At 41.3% G+C, this 19,620-nt stretch overlaps 3 protein-coding genes across 7 annotated transcripts; 2 read left to right on the top strand and 1 right to left on the bottom strand.

The window, feature by feature from the left end:
• The first annotated feature begins 1,462 nt into the window (after positions 1-1,462).
• On the top strand, positions 1,463-8,235 carry LOC102717537 (protein couch potato). 5 transcript variants are annotated; one of them, XM_015838201.2, is made up of 12 exons: positions 1,463-1,942; positions 2,118-2,180; positions 2,357-2,441; positions 2,539-2,601; positions 2,940-3,015; positions 3,175-3,208; positions 4,482-4,588; positions 4,667-4,736; positions 5,313-5,395; positions 5,558-6,342; positions 6,820-7,742; positions 7,838-8,235. In XM_015838201.2, the coding sequence occupies exons 1-10, from the start codon at positions 1,619-1,621 to the stop codon at positions 5,604-5,606; spliced, it is 954 nt and encodes a 317-aa protein (XP_015693687.2). In that variant the 5' UTR covers positions 1,463-1,618; the 3' UTR covers positions 5,607-6,342; positions 6,820-7,742; positions 7,838-8,235. The 5 variants fall into 5 exon arrangements, with proteins under 5 accessions (XP_015693687.2, XP_040381315.1, XP_040381314.1 ...); XM_040525381.1 differs by having other exon boundaries at positions 7,841-8,235; XM_040525380.1 differs by having other exon boundaries at positions 6,820-7,305; positions 7,580-8,235.
• A 2,332-nt stretch (positions 8,236-10,567) lies between these two features.
• LOC102717812 (protein IRREGULAR XYLEM 15-like) lies at positions 10,568-12,413 on the top strand. Its single transcript, XM_040525277.1, has 2 exons — positions 10,568-11,621; positions 11,702-12,413. Exons 1-2 carry the CDS (start codon positions 10,894-10,896, stop codon positions 11,979-11,981), a joined length of 1,008 nt encoding a protein of 335 aa, XP_040381211.1. The 5' UTR covers positions 10,568-10,893; the 3' UTR covers positions 11,982-12,413.
• A 1,727-nt stretch (positions 12,414-14,140) lies between these two features.
• Positions 14,141-19,198, bottom strand: LOC102718094 (T-complex protein 1 subunit eta). The gene is made up of 14 exons (XM_006657209.3): positions 19,033-19,198; positions 18,690-18,950; positions 17,951-18,076; positions 17,665-17,868; positions 17,345-17,514; positions 17,095-17,230; positions 16,890-17,006; positions 16,632-16,751; positions 16,460-16,558; positions 16,293-16,382; positions 15,696-15,777; positions 15,469-15,557; positions 15,319-15,393; positions 14,141-14,492 (listed from the first exon to the last, which is right to left on the bottom strand). Exons 1-14 carry the CDS (start codon positions 19,045-19,047, stop codon positions 14,394-14,396), a joined length of 1,683 nt encoding a protein of 560 aa, XP_006657272.1. The 5' UTR covers positions 19,048-19,198; the 3' UTR covers positions 14,141-14,393.
• Positions 19,199-19,620: the final 422 nt, after the last annotated feature.

A 19,620-nucleotide genomic window follows, 5' to 3' on the forward strand; every position in this document is an offset into this window, starting at 1 on the left:
AGAGGTATTTCTGAAGTCATGTGCAATGGAAATAGTTGGAATCACTATTTATAAAGTCATGTATTTAGCCATTATAAAAACATGGCTTAATTTTGAGTTAAACAATGGAGAAAGTGACATGGAAATAAATATTTGAGATATTTTATAAAATTATAGATATTTCTATTAAAATATCATACAATTACATATTTAATAATATATATAAGACAAACTACAAATTTAGCACCAACATTTTTACAAAACTACGGACTATCATAAAATTATGTGTTTAGCATGAAGACTATTAGAAAACTACATCTCTTTAAACTTTTAAAAACAACAGTGCAACATGTCTAACTCTAAAATATGTTTTAATATGTTATTTATAAATTCGCTATTAAATCTATAGTTTTGTGATACATGACATTAAATACGTGTTTTTGTGATAAACATGGTGTTATATCTGCATTTTTTTTTGCTTTGTCCTAAAATACGTTGCTTTGTGATAGTTGGATCCAAATATCCGTTTTTTTCAAATGTACTTTAAATTTCTTTATCACATAATCGCTAGTGAATCACAATTTTCCTACTTACGCTTGATAATAGAGGATAAACTATCAAAACACTCGAGTAAATGTTGAAATTTAAACCAAATTTAAGATCCAGGATTCAATTTCTGGCTTAGAAGGCATAAGCGGAAAAAATGGTGCTGCATGATTTTTCTCCACAAACCAACGAATTTCGATGCATAATATTACACAAAGTTCTATTGTATTATATTAAAAGTTACCAATATCACTTTGTTATAAATTTTAAGGTAATAACAAAATTATAGTGCGAACTTTTAAATGATAAAAGTAGTACTTTTTCTTCAATATTTTTTTATTAACTATGATAGAATTACTGTTTGATTAAAAACATGGTGAAAGTAGCACTAAGCGAGCCTATCCTAACCTTACTCATAAAAGTTTGTCCGTTTCTTTACAAATCTTACTAAAGACTATTTCTTAAGGCTCGATTATTTAAAGAGTTTGAGATGCCATCTCCTCTAGCTTATCGCTTATGCCAAGAGTGAAATACAATGAATACAGTTTGTACATAAATAGATCTTGGAGTTTTTTAGTTTAGTTTGTAGCCTTGATTTTTAGATTACGAAAGCACATATATAAATTTTGAAACAATTACAAAAATAGGGCTCTGGTGTTTTGCAAATTTGCCACTGAGCCCACACTTTATAGACATAGATGGACCCATATGTCATACACTCCAAATTCAAATTTACAAACACCACATGTTTGGAGGTCCATTTTTGCAAATCTCTAATAAAATTTGTGTTGATAAATTATTTTTTTTATCTTAACAAGTCAAAAATCACAACCTCTATTCCTGGCTAATCATGTTAGGGGCAAAAGTTCATCGCTGCAACACAAGTTCGCGCCCCCTCCTGCGGCTCATGCCATAGTAGACACAAAAACGCCAGCCACGCCTGCGTCCAACCCCAATCCGTCGTGCTCACCCGAGAAAGCCCAAAACCGCCCCAACTCCGTCGGCCGCACCGCGCCGCACCGCACGGGCGGCGGAAACCCTCCAAGCCGCGTCCGCCGCCGCCGTCGCGCTCGCGCTCTCCTCGCAGTCTCGCATGGCGGCGTCCTATTACAACAACCCGCCGCCGCCGCACACCTCCTACGCCCCGCCGCCGCCCCCGCCGGGGACCTCCCCGTACGCCTCCTACCGCCACCACGGCTACCCTCTTCCGCCGCCGCCGCAGCAGCAGCATCACCCCGCGTACGGCGGGTACTACGACCACGCGGCGGCGGAGCCCCTGCCGCCGCGCGACGAGCTCCGGACGCTCTTCATCGCGGGCCTCCCCGGCGACGCCAAGGCACGCGAGGTCTACAACCTCTTCCGCGACTTCCCCGGCTATGTCTCCTCCCACCTCCGCTCCTCCGGAAAATCATCGCAGGTTTCCCCCCCACTCTCTCTCTCTCTCTCTCTCTCTCTCTCTCTCTCTCTCTCTCTCTCTCTCCCCTAGCCCCCGAACATGCAGTCTCGTCGGTGCTAGGGCATTAGGGTTTGCATTCTTTTATTCCTTTTCTCGAACAGCACGGTGAGCAGCACAGATTGTTTATGCTTTGCAGGCATATGCGTTTGCTATCTTCGCAGATCAACCTTCCGCCTTGGCCGCAATGAGTGCCACAAATGTAAGAGCTCAGTTCAACATTACCAATTTATCATTCAGTACTTAAGTTATGCTATTCTGCAAGACCATTAGTCCTATCGAGTCTTTCTACATCAGAACTTGCAGCTATAAAATAAAAATCACTTGTTTATACTTCTCAGTGGTGTTGTGGTTTCTGTGGATCGTTTCTTGCTGCAGGGAATGATATTTGACCTTGAGAATAATTCCACACTCCATGTAGATCTTGCAAAGTCTAACTCAAGATCAAAGCGCTCCAGAACAGGTCAGCCATTTGCTTGCAATCTGCAATCTTTGTTCTGTCATATATTGGTGTGGTTATTCAATTGTACTTTTTTATGACACCCTTTTACTTCTATCAGATGATGTCCCTCCCTATTCTTCTGAGAAAAAGGCTAGAAATCCAAGGGGATATCCTGAATCAGGTATCATTCAAGCAGATTGTGGGGCTAGTGCCTATGAATTTAACAGTTTGTTGTTTACACTATGGTGATCTATCCGCTATGACATGCTCCATTGTAGTCACATGAACCAAAGTAGACCATTCCATATCCACAATCTGCACATCAATCAGATTGATGAAAATGATTTCCCTCTCCATTGAGGGATACTGATGATCTTGAGTTCCTAATTCCTATAACATTTATCCTAGAATTTTCTTTGTGTTCATATCCTAACTGTGGCTTCATATCCACTCACGTTGCTGAACGTTCTTGCAAAACACTCACCTTGCACATCTTTGGCACACTTTGCGCCCTACCAGGTGCTGGAAGCAATATTCACATGTCTGGAATGGGTAATTCTTCACACAGCTTGAATGGTTATCCTTCTGCACAAAGGTTATGGCACACTACTTGAGCACAGTTTAATTATGTGATTTTTTAAGGAAAATCAGCTTAATGTCCTGCAGTTGATATTAGATAGGAAACATCCAGGACTATTTTGGGGATTACTTCTAGAGTGTTTTAATTCTAATTAATATCATTTTCTACTTGCAGTTACACAAACTTTGAGCCTTCTGCTTTCAGTAAGGTGACTTTCTTCTTGCATCTTGACATGTTTATCCTTTCTAGCATGTTTTCTTTGTTTAACACTATACACATGTTATTTTGATAAATGTTTTGCATTATCTGAAATGGAAAATTGGAAATTAAACTATTGCCTCAAAGCTTAATATCATTACCATCTTATGACATTTATCAATTCTTATTGAATGTTTTTTAAATTCCTTGTATACTGTTGCTGCAAATTATGTAAAAAAAGCTAGCTAGCACATTTATGGCATTATTATGCTCAACTCAGTTTTGCAGTCAGTTTTACTACTAGGTTTTATCTTCAAGGTAGAACTTTATTAATCTTGTACAGTAAGTCAAACTATCAATGATTCAAATTAACGGTAGCTCAAGTAAAATTATAAAGTGTGATTGTGTTGCAAAAAAAAAACATAGCCACTGGGGTTGCCCCCACGATCCATGACCTGGATGAGCCACCCCAAATAATTGTTAACCACCATGTCATACCATTGGCTGCTACACTCTATAGGGAGCACCTAGTGGTTGGCCACTTCATCTTTCTGCCCGAGGATGTTGCCCTTGGAGATCATCATTAAAGCTATGATTGCAGCTCATCTGATTGAGGATGAGGTGGAGCAGCAGCTAAATGGTTATGGAGAGGGAGAGAGGGATGAGGAGGTAGAGGAGAGAGGTGGTAGCAGTTATGGAGGAAGGGGAGGCAGTGGAGGCTGCTCTGTGTGAATTGGCTGAAGCATGTGGACATGTGAGCTGTGGTGGCTGGAGGAGAATATGATAGTTGAGATGTTGGGCTTAAGTGAGATATTAAGCTGTGTGGTAGTGGGCCAGCTCTCTTGTCTTCTCCTTTTTCTCTGATTTACATAGGCTATATGTGTTGAATATACTATGAGAGAGACATAATAGGCTGTGCTGGGCTGGCAAATTCCTAGTGATCTCCTCATAACATTATATATCCTTGTTTTACAAATCTGCTTAGGTTACATTATAGCAAGTAATTGTAGAATTGGCTCAGATTCATTGGATCATTTCCACATCCCAAATACTAATAAGGCATTTGATCTTGACTTGTGGAGCTAACCATATTATAAAGCGAGCTTACTGGATGGAAAGCCAAATGAAAAATCCATGATTTTACTTTACATAAATAAGAACAGGAAGGCTTTAAAAGTTGCATACAGTTTGTGTTGTTGCTAAAGATCAAATATGTATATACTGTTAAGCTTATCGGAGAGGGTGTAATGCTTACTCCTTTTTGCATGTCCATTTGCCTGCAGGACCCTTCAGCATTTGCCCCTCAAAATAATCCTCCTTGCCCTACACTCTTTGTCGCAAACCTTGGTCCAACTTGTTCTGAGCAAGAGTTAATAGATGTTTTCTCAAGGTATTGCCAATATAACACTGCATGATGTGAGGTAATAAGAAACACCTCTTGTTTTGACATGTTTCTTGTCATGGTTAGTTGTGCGGGATTCATAAAGTTGAAGATGCAAAACAAGTTTGGAGCTCCAGTTGCATTTGTTGATTTCAAGGTATATCAAGTAAATTTTTCCTGCTTATTATTAAATACTAGCTGTTTAGCTTCTATGTTATTCTACCACAGAGAAATCTTTTCTTCATTTTGAAATCGAGGGTAAATCTTCACATAATGGATACCCTTTTCACTTTTCTTTTTTAAAGGATAACATTGGGTAGAAGTGAAAACAATAAAACAACCACACTCTTGATTTCGTCAGTGGTGAGATAACATGAAACTATGATGCCCGATACACTTATTGGAACAAGAGATATTTTGAAATGAATGGACTGTCTGCAAAATTGATTGTATTAACCCTAATATTTGTGATGCGAGTATTTTTTCCTATGCAAATGTTTTTAATAAATCTAGTTGAATTAGGTGACGGGGAATAGTGGTTTAGAGGGTTCTTGGTTTGTTGCCACTTTTAGCATGCAACAGTCCATCACATTGAACTGACTGTCTTGAAAGATACTATTTTTCTGCACTTACGATTCCCTATAGAATGACCCCTTAAGCATTTTCATGAGCAATAGTATCATTTTTAAATTTCTTTTCAAAGCTAATACCAAACTGGGGTTACTGCCTGCAGGATGCGAACAGTTCAACTGAAGCCATAAATCGTCTCCAAGGAGTTATTTTGTATTCATCAACTGGCGAGGGGGTACGTTTGGAGTATCCTTATACAATACAGTTGGGGATTATTTACTGCTATTATATCTCATTGCAAATTCTTCTTGTAACATGTATTTGGTAACTTGTAGAAGAAGCCAAATATGATATCTGTTTCCTGACCATTCCTTTTGACTTATGATCTAGTTCCTTAACATCTATTAGATATGCCAAATCTCGAATGGGCCTGCGTAAGCGAGACAAGCGCCCTTAGATGCAGTTGATAGACGATGCTGTGGTTGTTTCTCATACTGTCAATACAACACAACTGGCAGTGGAGCATGATGTTACCTAACTGGTCCTCCAGGTGCTGTTTAGTTCGATGAGACAATATTTGTTCAGTGAAATGTCTTGCTCATGATGATAGGTTATGGTGGATCGGTGGTCTTGCAGTTTGTTGCATAACATTTTGAAATTGGGTTTGGTAACTTCATTTGTACCCGTGTAGTTGTCTTACCTTCTGTTCTTTTTGGGCCGTACTTTCTAGGCCTTTGTTTGCTGCTGAAGTGTGGATACCCATGTAATCATGTTCAAGCTCGTTGTAACTTATGAAAGATCAACTGGTGCGGTGCCAAATTAACTGTACTTGGCCATGGATGATAACAACATGAAGTCGTGGTCCGGGAGGATATTATCATTGGGAAAGCGTAATGAGTGTACCATGGGTGGTGACTGTCCAATATTTAAGGACATCATTATGTGTTTGATACTGATGGTTTGGTTGTGTGGGTGATATGTGCCCCATCCGGCCGACGGCCGTAGACGTGTGCAGGTGTTGATGCTTCTTTCTCCACTGGAGTTTCAGGTATGCCAAGTCTTCCTTTCAGGTACATAATGAAAGGGCATCTCTGCCTTTCTGGTACGTTATCCAAGGCTAGCTCACTTGCTAATCTGATTGCCTTAGACTAACCAATGAGATGCAGGGCTCAAATGATGCCTCTGCCTTTCAGGTATGCAATATTTCTTTTTTTACGTTAGTTCATAGTTGGGTATTGTATAACAGCTGTGGCTGGGAAGTATAGTAGTTGCTCATCCTGATTTATTCGAATGTACTTCCTCCGTTTTTTTTATTTGATGCTGTTTGGATTTTTTTATTTACGTTTGATCATTCGTCTTATTCAAAAATTTTGTGCAAATATATAAGATTATAAATCATGCTTAAAGTTATTTTATTAATAAATCAAATCATAACAAAATAATTAATAATTATATTTTTTTAATAAGAAGAATGATTAAACGGAAATGTAATTTAGATATAAAAGTCAAACATGTTTATTAAAAAAGGCGGAGCGAGTGTATTGGAAACTTTGAATGCATGTAATAGTGTTAAACAGAAAGCGAGCCTAAAAGGCATGCAGTGGAGCTGCTTCTCTTGTCCTTACTGTAAACGCTGAAACATTATATTTGTGCATTTTGGCTATTTGCAGGATGCCCTACCTTCTCTGTACAAAGTGCTATATCTAACAAATGATGGTTCTGCTCAACTGTACCGTGCCTTTTCTTTCGTCTGATGCCATAACTTGCAATTACTCGAAGAGGTGCTTCCCTTTATCAACGGGAAAAGCTATGGGCAACAGAAACTGAAACTGAAAGTAGCACAACGCTGAAGTTTTGGACATCATTTCAGTTATCAAGATGATTTGTACTAAATCCCCGCAACTTGAATAAAATTCCAGAGACAATTATTGGGTGGTAGAAATATAAATTCTGAATACCCCTTTATTTGAGGGATCGTACTGATTTGTGTTCAATTCATGAGAGAGATGTCGTATGATGCTGCAGCTGCCAAAGTCTGGTTTGTGCCCCAGCTAGTACAGAGCTTCAATAAAGACTTGAACTGTAGCTTTCTAAAGTCTAGCAGCAACTGCAACGTGCTGGTGATGTGCGATAGTGCGAGCACTAGGAACAGTATGGTATAGTGCCTTGTTTGCAGTGATCAAACTGAGTGTTTGCTTCATTTTAGCTTCTTGTTACTGCTCTAATTCAACACTGTAGAATCTATATAGGACTTACGGCTAACAACTCTGCTTTTACTGCTTAGGCATTTGAAAATGTTGGAATGTCTGTATTTTTGTTGTGAACTTGTAGAGAGTAGTATTAATTATTTACTTCTGTTCTGTATTCAGTTTGTGAAGTCTAGCGTTCGTCAAGTGGAAACCTCTCAGATGTTTGCCTTTTGCCTTCCAGGTCCAGGTGTGCTAGCTCCACTTTGATTCACCCTCTGAAGCCAAGCTGCATCAAATGGATGCCAAAAAGGAGCAGTGATATGCAGAGTACGATGGCATAAACTATTCCATAGCTTTCAACAAGATATCAGTAGCAATATCCAGGAACAGATCTTCAGAAGGAGGTGAACCTTTGCTTTCGATGCTATTGCTTGCTTTTGATTCAATTAATTAATTCCTGCATCATCACCAATCTAATAATTTATTTCTGGCGGTCTAGTAGCATCGCATTGCATTAGCACTTTGGTTTGCAGGCACCGCATGGCAAACATTCTTGGGAAGCCACCTTAAATTATGGTCGTCAATGTTAAGCGACCAAGACGTCATGCTTGCATCTTCAGACTTCGCATGTATAATTAACACTTGCCAAGCTGCTAATGATGCTTTGGTAGTACAAAGATTCTGTGTGAATAATTTACAACAGGTACTGTATACTAATACCAGTGCCACAACATTCTAGGTTAAAGTAAACTAACACAAAGGCAGATATTTAAGGCTTTTCTCTAATCTTGTCTTCATACTAGATAGTTTAGATAAACTAATGCCAATCCTTCAAGAGTCCATGCAAAGAACCAATAAGTGACGAGTGACAAGAAAAATAAAATGTTTCATCACGGTGGCAACTGCATGGACATGTACATTGGCATCCTGTGTTCTCTGCTTGCAATATTGCATTGCTGGAGGCTCCGCTAAGGCCTCGTTTAATTCCTAAATTTTTTTCTAAAAACATCGCATCGAATTTTTGAACACCTAAATAAAACATTAAATATAGATGAACCAAAAAATTAATTGCAGAGTGATGGAAGAAATGTTGAGACAAATCTTTTGAGCCTAATTAGCCCATGATTAGTCATAAGTGCTACAGTAACCAATATGTGTTAATGACGGATTAATTAGGCTCAAAAGATTCGTTTCGTGGTTTCTAGGCTAGCCGTAAAATTCGTTTTTTCATTCGTATCCGAAAACCCCTTCCAACATTCGGTAAAATATTTGATGTGACACTTCTTCCAACAATTCTCTCAATCTAAACATCACCTTAAACTCATATTAAAGGCGATGGATGCAGAGATGCATATAGTGATATAGATGGATAGCTTGGACATGTCAGGTCCGTGACTTAAATTCCAAGCGTATTCTGATAACATCTCCCCATCTAACACATTTAAGGCACATGATTTTGGAAAATTTTGTCAAACATTTTTGGCACCTAACCTGATAATAACCTGTTCTCACTGTTTTTTTATTTTTACTTATGCTTATATGACAAATTTAAAATTTTTAATCTTAAATTTTAATTTTAAGTTAATTTTGAGGGTTTTATCGAAGTTTTATTTTTTAACATTGGCTTTAGATCCTTGAGAATACGTATATAAAAATTTCATTCATAATTTTTTTATAAATATACCGTTTGGCTTTTTTATAGAAAAATCAATCAAGGTCATATCTTAGCCTTTTCAGTGCTTGACTTGGACATAGAATGGCCATCTGCTGGTTAATCTTTTCAGCTAATCTGTTGGTTAATTTTGAGCAGCAGTGCCAATGCAACCACCCTAGTATGCCTAGCCCAGTGGTTAGCCGTTGCCCGGCCAATCTGAAGCTGATCTGTACAGCAAAAGCATTGGAGATGGTACGTTGGATGTCTCATGAGGTGAAGTGCGGCCTTGCTCACTTGTTCAGACAATGATCTCGTTTACTACAGATTAGCGTAGGGAGAGGCAACCTGACAGTGACAATGCATTGCTGCCCCCTTCAGATTAGACTCTTATCCTCTGCTTATTGACTTATCAATCATATTTAAAACTTCATTAAAATGGATTTAGAGGGATTATCATCGTTTTTATTTTCTGGTATTGATTTTTAACCACAAGTAATGCGGCTATAAATATTGTGGGTTGCTTCCTTTAGCTCAACTAGTCATACAATTAGATGTGCCGTTTTATTGTATAAGATGCAGAAATTACATAGTAGGTTGACAGGAATCAGTTTGTGTTTTTTTAATAAGATTTGAAACAAAAACTCTTCCCTCTGTACTTCTGTAGGTTTATGATGCGACTTTTTTAGACGGCAATTAATCTACTGTTGCGTTGTGTGGAGATAATGTGCACTTGGTTTCCTTTTATTGTTTGGCATTGATTAAGTTTAGCTGCTTCGTCGTGTGACTCATCGCATTGGGCAACTGTGGTCCGAAAGGAGGACAGAAAGCGATGGCTTAATTTTCTTGGCTTCATCCACTTATTTCCTTGATTAAGTCTGATCTCCACAGTAATAATATCATACGACCAAACTGACTTGCCTCTTGTTATGGGTATTATATAACGTCGGTTGACTTGGGGCTCGGAACGACGGTAAAATCTTTGACAGGGTTGACTCCAAAAGATTAATAAAAAACTACACTAAATAAACCTTAACAACTTTCCATTTTTAATATACAAAATAGAATAGTGAAACTTAACCAGGTCCAAATAAATACTACCTCTAGTATTTTTGTAAAAAAAAACTTTGGCCACTATTTATCAACAACTATATGATTTGTTGAATTATTTTTCAATATAATTTATACATATTGTTTCCATGTTTTTAAAACAAATGCTTTAAAAGCTATCCATAGCTAAAATTTTAAAGTTTGACATAAGTCATCCAAAACGGCGTAAACTCCTGCTTCATTTGCTTAATACTTTCTGATCTAAATTTATATGTTAATAAATATATATAATTTATACATGTGTCTATATTTATTATCATAAATATAAATCTAAATAAACCTTGAAAGTTTGGCATAGTTTTATTTATAGTCTTCCGTAGTTGGACCGATGGAGTAATAGTATAGATTCTCCAGGCAAAAAAAGGAGCTTTTTAGATGAAGATTTTGTTTTTAGATCATCTTGATTAGGGATAAAAAGTCCAGAAATCGCCAAACGGAGAAGGGAGGAAAAGTTGCGAAAGACATGCACGGAAACGAAGAGCGGCAGCAGCGCAGCCACCGCAAATCCCGGCGGGATTAATTCTCCCTTTTACCTACCCAACCCAACCCATCTTCTTCTTCCTCCTCTCCTCCTCCGCCTCCACCTCGACTAGGCGCCACTTCACCCATCCCCCTCCCTCTCACCTCCTCCACCTCCATATCCATCCACCTCTTCTCACTCACTCACTCTCTCTCTCTCGCCAGGAGCGGCAGGCTACAGGCCACTCCAACTTACGAGCTCTCGCGGTCTCGCCCCAACTACCTGGCCATTGGCTCCACTTCGCCGCCATTGGTAGCTCGGTTTCGTGGCTGGGATGAAGGGGCTTAGTGGGCCGAAGCTGCTGGTGGTGCACCCGTCGTCGAACAAGACGGTTGGTGGCGCCGGGTCGGCGGCGATGGCGGTTCTTGGCTCCCGGCGCCGGATGTGGGCGGTGCTGTTCTTGGCCGGGTTCGCCTGCGTGTCTCTCGGCACGATGCTGTGCGCCGCGCGGGACCACCCGGCGCCGCCTGTGGCCGGGAGGAGGATGGCGGTGTCGGTGTCGGCGGAGGTGGGCGGCGGCGGTGAGGGAGGGGGAGGGGGAGGAAGGGGCGGGCTGCCGGGGTACGTGTTCGACGCGCTGGTGCAGTACGCGGCGGCGGCGGGGAACTCGACGGCGAGCATGCCGGGGCCCGACGTGCGCGCCATCGCGGCGGTGCTGAAGCGGCGGGCGCCGTGCAACCTGCTGGTGTTCGGGCTGGGCGGGGAGACGCCGCTGTGGCGGGCGCTCAACTACGGCGGGCGCACGGTGTTCCTCGACGAGAACCAGTACTACGTCTCTCACCTGGAGGGGCGGCACCCGGGGCTGGAGGCCTACGACGTCGTCTACACCACCACCGTCCGCGAGTTCCCCGACCTGCTCGACGCCGCCCGCGCCGCCCGCTCCGCCGAGTGCCGCCCCGTCCAGAACCTCCTCTACTCCGACTGCCGCCTCGCCATCAACGACCTCCCCAACCACCTCTACGACGTCGCCTGGGACATTATCCTCGTCGACGGCCCGCGCGGGTAACCCACCTTCCTTCCTTCCAAGATCCAATTCCTCAGATCGATTCGCCGGCTCAAGCAGCTAGCTGCAATAAATACAGGTACACGGCGTCGTCGCCGGGGAGGATGTCGGCGATATTCACGGCGGGGGTGCTGGCGCGGACGAGGGCGGAGCACGGCGCGGAGACGGACGTGCTGGTGCACGACTACGAGCGGGAGGTGGAGAGGGCGTGCTCGAGGGAGTTCCTCTGCGAGGAGAACCGCGTGGAGGAGACCAGCACGCGCTCGCTCGCCCACTTCGTCGTCCCCGGCGGTGCCGCCGCCCGCCGGGAGGCCTTCTGCGCCGCCGCGGCCAACGCCGCCACCGCCACCACCCAGTAGATTTTTTTTTTCTTTTTGTACTTATTCTCTCTTTTTTTTTCCATCTTTTGATGGTTAATGATGATGTCGGTGGCCATGGCCCAACGCGAGTGAAACTCGAGAACAAGAGAAAAAAAGCTGAGCCTGTAAAAAGAAATCGGTGAAGCACATAAAAATGTGTTCATGGAGTTCATCTTTGCAAACCTTGACTCTTTAATCTTTTTTCCCCACGTTTCCTCGTACCAAAAACTAGAGCCACGATTAAAAAAAAACTTTAACTCGAAGGGAAAAAAAGAGAGAGGAGAGCCACAGAAATTTCACCTAGCCACAAAAATTGTTCACAGGTGCAATGGCAAATTTGTAACTAGTGAAGCTGAGGCCCGCGGACTTTTCTCGACAGATTTTAAGATCATCTGGATTATCTGATTTTCATTTTGTGATAGGTTTTTAAAAGTGTAAATGTCTAGATTAGCTATTATTATCTCTGTTTTATGGCAAGTGCATTTATATAATTTAAATGTCTTATAAAAATATATTTATGGAATACTATTTGTTCCATTAATTATCTTATATTCAAATTTTGTATCTGTCTATCTCACTAATCTAGCATTGCAACTAGTTTGACTCTATGACATTGGAAATACACTATTGGGAAAGAGGAGGTATAAAATTAAAATATTTGCTTTGAAATGTTAGACGAAAGAACTTATATAAAAAAGTTGTGTACGAAATCGATCGTTCGTAAGCTTTTCGTAACCGATACCCGATAATACGAAGAGAAGGGAGCGTGGGGAGTGGCGCTATCGATGGCGCTGCTGCAGCAGCAGCCAGGCAGGCAGCTGCTGCTGCCATTGTTGGTGTCGTCGTCGTCTGTCACGGTGTGGGAGCTGCTGGGGCCTCGCTGCCGTGCCGTCCATAGTGGCCACGACTGGCTGGACCGACGACCGACGGCCAGCCACAGTAGTGACACTCCCAACTGACGCTACGGTTTGCGTAGGGTTGGGTTGGGTGCGGGGGCTGCGAGACAGCATGGTGACACGCTGCCACGGCCGCGCCGCCGACTGTTACCTCGTCGTCTCCTCTCCCCTCTACTTCTGCAGCAGTGCAGCCTGCAGGCGAACGTTGCGGCCTGACGCGGCGGCGCGGGCTCTCCCGGATGGCGCCGTCGCGCGGCTGCTGGTCGGTCACTGCGTGGATTTGACCGGAGTACGACTGCTTTTGTTTGGAACTGTGGATGCAACAACGAGATGAAACCAACCGGGAACTCGTGTAGTAAACCACAGCAAACGAAATGTCCGAATTTCCATTACAAAGAACACAGATGTAGACATAGGGTCAAAATCTTATCCAAAATTCAATTTCGTATGCGAGGTAGAAGATAACAAATTTCGAGCCAGAAATTGATTGCATCTTACAAACGGGTTGTGAATTTGGACCAGGTTTCATGCACATCTATAATCTGTTCATCGTCGTATTACCCTACATGTAGAGGGTTTGTATATAATTTTAGACAACTTATTATTGAGAGGGTCAAGAAAAAGCAACAGTATATTTACAAATAAAGAATACTTTATGAATAAAACTTTTATATATGTGTTTTTGGTTATGAAAAAACAAATACCAAAAATTAACTATGATTTAAAAAACCCTAAAAATTAACTTTAAATTTAAGGTTAAAAATTTAAAGTTTGATATTTTAAGTATAAGCAGAAGAAAAAAAATATAGATAAAAGTTTGTAGGGATTTATACGTAAGTTGGGTTTTCTACCGTATATTTTTCCAAGGACAGGATGGTGTTAACTTGCCAACCTTGTCATGACTCGCACTATTATAAATGGGTTCAGATTGGTTGTCGTATGTTCCGTAGAGAACTGCCAGATGAGAAGTAACAAAGAGTTAGGCATCGGATGCTGTCTGCCAAGTGCCCTCGTGTCCTAAATATGTACGTGCTCCGGTACTCCGAGCTGCTTGATGGCATCCATGGCGACAATGATGCGAGACAAGGAATGCGCCCCGTTTTGATGGCTTCACGCCCTGCTTTACTTCTTGGTTTGTACTAGTGGCAGTATAACTGTAGAAAAACATATTGGATGCATGGTCTCATACATTGTGGTGTGGGGGATCAGCAGACCAGAGTGTAAGCTACTTCGTGAAAATGCTATGCAGGTCTGCAAGGGGAGGAGGATAAGAATGCCACTGATTGAAACAGTCAAAATGTGATAAATGTAAAAAAAAAAAAACTAACAGGCAAACCATCACGGAAATATTTGCCATGTTTTTACAAATCTGAGAAGCACATTCAGAAATACATCGAGCAGGGCATGCATATAGCGTCACAAAAAAAAAATGTTCCGGATATGAGCAGAATGCAAGGAACCTACTGCTAAATCTGTCCCACACAAGTGACAAAGTTAACGACGTGGCGTGAGTTGATTACCGCCTTCTCATGCCCCTTCCACCACGGCCTCGCATTGCTCCGCCGCCACGGCCAGCCATCGCGCTAGCAGCCGCATCACCTTGCGCACTTTCAGACTACAGCAAAGAAGATAACCGGGTTAGACAAAAGTAACGCATATTGTAGCAGCAATATGCATACAGCAACTTGCACCAAACTGTGACGATGGAAATGCATGACTAGCGGCAACATTTTTTACTGTGGCATCTCTAATGCAACTGTGCAGTTGCATGAGTCTGGCCCCGTTCTTTTCAGCTATTAGAATTAGCCAGAAATGTGAATAATTAAGAATTAATTACTAAAAATGAAAAAAAAATATTTATTTTTTTTTAAAAAAATTATATGTAGAAAATTTTCACATGAAATGCACCATTTAGCAGTTTAAAAAATGTGCTAACAGACATCAATGGAATAGCTAATATAAACGGGGTCAGAAGTACAAGGCACATAATAGCACAAATTATGAGGTCATGTGTAAAAGGCGTGTAATAGCACAAATTATGAGATCATGTCTACTTTACCAACGAGATTGTCAGTAAAGATTCAGTATTTGAAATTGTCATTAGCCTAAAAAATACTACAGTATTTACTAAACTTATGCACGCCGAGGCCTGATTGACTTAATTACATGTCTAAAATGATGGCACTAAACAAGTACTGGTGAAAAACTAGAATGGCAAGCTTTCCAGCCCCCAGCACATAAGGCATGGCTATCATTTTACTGTTTAAATTACACATGAAAACAATATCATGATGTTCCTAGAGCAAGCATAATCCGTGGCAATTGGCAAAAGGGAAAATGGATGATGCTGGTCAACAGATAATATAAAGGCATTTTGGCAGAAGAGGCAAATGGATGGTCAGGTATTACTATGGTAGAAAACAAGAATGAGCTTTCTTTACCTTGGGATTTTTAACCGTCTCATCAACACTGAGAATAAGGCAAGCAGCTTCAGTTGCAGCATTTATAGCATTGATCTGGAAACAATTATTTTATGCTATCAGCACAAGAATTGGGATATGAAAACTAGTAAAAAGGAGACACGCAATTACCTTCACAACAGCAGGTTCCCAGACGAAATTAGCATAGGAATCAGCAATTCCACCAGTGTTGATGTCCACGCCATAATTAGCACCTTCACCTGTTAACAGCATTGGCTTTTAAACCACGAATAACATAGATATAAAAGTTTTATGCACATTATATTTTGGTGGCTTGTATGCCATTTTACAGCTTATCAGTTGTAGGCTAAATGACCAGTGAAAAAAAGGTGACCAACCAGATGCATGTTTTTGTCGGAGCTTATTGAGCACATCAGTTGCATCAAATCCAGCATTGTCACAGAGCTGCCTTGGAATAACCTGCAGATGAGTTTATTTCAACTGATCAAGATTGTATACTTGAATCCTTTGATCTATAAGAACTCAACAAACATCAAGCAAAACCAAATGAATCATAAATGTAAACACATGGTCAGTTTAGGGCTAACAAAGGACATATGACTGACCGAAAATATTCATTGATGTTTGTTTTACTGCTAAAAGCTACTCTTGTTTCTGCCACGTCAATCATGTCAGGGGCTCAAGCCTGGAACTTGAACCTAATATTTAACCCAACACTAAAACAAGGGACATTATATACTACCAACATCCACCACCCCAACACTAACATACGTGGGATTTAGTTATTGCTACATAATAGAAAGTGTTACTCATAATTGCATTTCCCAACAATCACATTACAAAAATTGAGTTCAATTTTGCACTTCTGATAGCATATTAGCACCGACAGAATTGAATGAAATATGGGTAGAAAAGTAAAGCAGACCAGATCTACTACGAATGGCAATGAAGAAGAATGGAGGAAAAGGATTTACCTCAAGGGCTTTAGCAAATGAGTTAACAAAAAATTGAGATTTCCCAGCTATGGTACGTGCATGCTGTCTGAGGTACTTGCTTACTTCCATCTAATGCATAAAGATAGATTAGCACATCAATATATCTGGAGAATCACAGTATTTGAGTTTAGATTGACAATGCATACATCGATAGCACCACCACCAGGTACAACAGTTGAGTTCTTAACAGCTCTTCTAACAATCATGATAGCATCATGAAGGCTTCGTTCTGCTTCCTCAATGAACTGATAACAATAACAGCAGCATTAGTATATTATCATTAGTTTGCTATGCAAATCATATATAGTGATAGAGGACCTGATCTGCACCACCACGAAGGACTATGGTTGCTGTTTGACCAGAAGGACAGCCACTAAATATATTGAACCGTTCATTACCCACTTGCCTTTCCTCAAAAACTTCACAAGAACCGAGTACCTTTTCAACAGAAAGGATCATCATAAATTAAGTGAGCTTTATCTGTCGCCAAATAGCTAACCAACGCCAACATTTGTACTTAAGACTAAACTCATCAGTATCAATCTATAGACCAAAAACATAGACCAACAAGGTTACCTCATCAATGACATTATTAACTGATGTCTGAACGGTGCCACCTGTTGCTGCTGCAACACGTTGTAAATCCTCTTCTGCAACACGACCAGCACAGAAAATGTCCCGGTCTGCAAAATACTGGACAAAAGCAATTATATGAGCTTTGGCCAAAGTATGACACAAAAACTATATAGAGAACAGAACAAGCTGCAATGAACATGCCTACCTGTGTTGCAAGATCACCAATTGCCAACCGAGAAAGGACTATTTTTGCCCCACTTTTTACACATTTATCCAACTTGTCATAAATGATATTCCATTCAGCGTCAACAATTGATTGGTATTGCAGAGGGTCAGACAATCTAGATAAATAAGACTACAGTGAGAAAAAGGGAAAGAACATAGAGTGCATGGAAATTGAGTGTAGATCACGGTCACACTAATACTCTAATAGTGCTTGGATTGTGCTGGCATACCTGATCTCTGCATTTTCTTTCTCAGATTTCAGTTCTAATTCAATGTTCAGCAAAAGAATCTTTGGACTCAGGAACTTCTTTGGTTGTTGCTCAAATCCAGCATATGAAAATGTTTTCTTGAAGGCAACTCCATTAACAAGGAAGGAATCTCTCATGGTGCCTCCAGGAACCTAGCATCAGTTCAAAATTCAGACATCCTAGTTCACAATGAAATTTAAGTGCTAACAATCTATTGAATGGAAACTGGTTTACATTAGTAAAATAGTCATCATGCACACGACGATTGAACACAAAGCTGCACTAATATCTTGAGAAATTACCTTCTTTATTCCAAGAAGGTTAAGCCTGTCATCGTTGCTAATGGCAAGAACAGCATCCACAACCATAGATGCAAAGAATTCTTTCTCGCCACCTATTAACTTTGATGACAGTGTTGTAGCAGCACACTTGGCTAACAATGCCTTCTTTTCTTCAAGGCTTTTTCCTTCAATGCTAGTCGCCAATTCTTTGACCTTTTCAATTGCCTGGTGATTTTTCAGGTGAGTATAAAGAAATGAAGCAAGTTACGGGGTTTATGGAGAAGGAAAGAAGGGTAAGCATCTTAACCAAATGGCCAGCAGTTCTATAACTGCGAATTAGACTGTGCGGGTGTACTCCATCCTCAATATAAGGTTTTGCTTCTTTCAGGAACTCAGCAGCAAGAAGTACCACGGTGGTAGTTCCATCACCAACCTGAAGGAAATAATAGATGGAAGATACAGTTTACTTGCAAGTGTATGTTATGGGCTTGTATGGAACTAAAGTTGATAAGGAATGATAAAACAAAACATAAATCGATAAATCACTATGCATACATGAACATCAGCCCAAACACTAATCATGCATCAGTAGCTTGTGAATAAAGCTAAGAAAATCACAAGCCTTCCATGACCTAGTTATTAGAACCGTCCTTTTCCCATGGATCAGATCACTATATGAACCAAAAAATTGCATTTTCTTTCCTTTCTCTAAAAACATTGAGGATATCCAAACATATTTTCATGAAATTCAAACACCACAAGTCTACCTATGTGTAACAGGGGTGAACAAATGTGATCCATAAAGAACAAAAAGCACCACCACGATCACCACATTACTGCATTTCACACGTTGATGTTCTTAGCAGTATATCACACACAAAATAAAAAGTTCGTCGATTCAGATCTCTACACTATGCATCTTGCATGTTCAGTGAAGCATTGTTCTGAATCGCATGAAACAATCTTATGTGGTTTGGTTGCCCAGCTGCACACCCTAGCAAGATGCAGTAACTGCCAATCCGGCTCGCACGGGGCTTTCTGTTTACCTCAGAGTCCTGCGACTTGGCGATGTCGACGAGGATCTTGGCGGCGGGGTGGATGATGTCGAGGAGGCGCATGATGGTGGCGCCGTCGTTGGAGATGGTGGTCCCGCCCTTGACGTCGTGGATGAGCTTGTCCATCCCGCGGGGCCCCAGCGTGGTGCGCACCGTGTCCGCCACCGCCGTGCACGCGTTGATGTTGCTCACCACCTGCGCGCGCCCCTGCGACGTGTCCGTCCCCTCCTTGAGCAGGATGATCTGCGGTTGCTGCAAATCCCCCAAAAAACCCCAAAACCAGTCAGTGGCGGAGAGCAGAGGCCGCGTCAGTGGAGCGGGGAGTGGCGCTTACCATCATGGACGCCATGGCGGAGAGCTCGCGTGGGTTCGGGGAGGGTTTGGGGGTGGGAAGATGGAGATCTGAGGTGGCGGCGGCGGACGAGGAGGAGGAGGAGGAGGGGGAGAGAGCGACGAGGGTTTTTCTCGATCGCTTCTGCTTGGGAGGGACGCCGGCGGCGCGGGGAAGGCGAGTGTTCTAGGAGGCCCGAGGGCCGAATGGTTTGCCCTGATGGTTTTGTGTGCATCCTGGCCGTTCATCGTTTCATCAAAGGGTGTGTAACTAGCAAGATTCGAACAATTTCTATAAAACCCCTCGTAGGCTTAGGTTATTTTCTGTTCACCTTTGGTTCCTGATAATTTACTGGCCTTTTTATTTCATACGTTATAAGATATGTGTCCAGATTTATTAGCTTTTATATGTCAACGTATTTTATAGTGTGGAATAAATGAAGTATCAAATTGTTTTAGTAAGATAACGAAATTGTTAGATTACATGGTTTTTTTTGGTTTTATTTTATAAAGTGAGTGTGCCCATATATACAGTGTTTCATATAGACAATATTGTATGTGTTTGTTGATAGCTCAATTGTCTTTTTCTAAA

The sequence above is a fragment of the Oryza brachyantha genome, chromosome 6 (assembly GCF_000231095.2).
Source record: "Oryza brachyantha chromosome 6, ObraRS2, whole genome shotgun sequence".
NCBI lineage: Eukaryota > Viridiplantae > Streptophyta > Magnoliopsida > Poales > Poaceae > Oryza > Oryza brachyantha.

Coding starts and splice junctions, on each gene's coding strand:
- LOC102717812 (XM_040525277.1), top strand. CDS start 10,894: ATGAAGGGGCTTAGTGGGCCGAAGCTGCTGGTGGTGCACCCGTCGTCG. Junction 11,622..11,701: donor CTCGTCGACGGCCCGCGCGG/GTAACCCACCTT, acceptor CAATAAATACAG/GTACACGGCGTCGTCGCCGG.
- LOC102718094 (XM_006657209.3), bottom strand. Junction 18,077..18,689: donor CCAAGTCGCAGGACTCTGAG/GTAAACAGAAAG, acceptor TATTTCCTTCAG/GTTGGTGATGGAACTACCAC. Junction 15,558..15,695: donor CCGACAAAAACATGCATCTG/GTTGGTCACCTT, acceptor TGCTGTTAACAG/GTGAAGGTGCTAATTATGGC.
- LOC102717537 (XM_040525379.1), top strand. CDS start 1,619: ATGGCGGCGTCCTATTACAACAACCCGCCGCCGCCGCACACCTCCTAC. Junction 2,442..2,538: donor ATCAAAGCGCTCCAGAACAG/GTCAGCCATTTG, acceptor TACTTCTATCAG/ATGATGTCCCTCCCTATTCT. Junction 5,396..5,557: donor GGCGAGGGGGTACGTTTGGA/GTATCCTTATAC, acceptor AACATCTATTAG/ATATGCCAAATCTCGAATGG.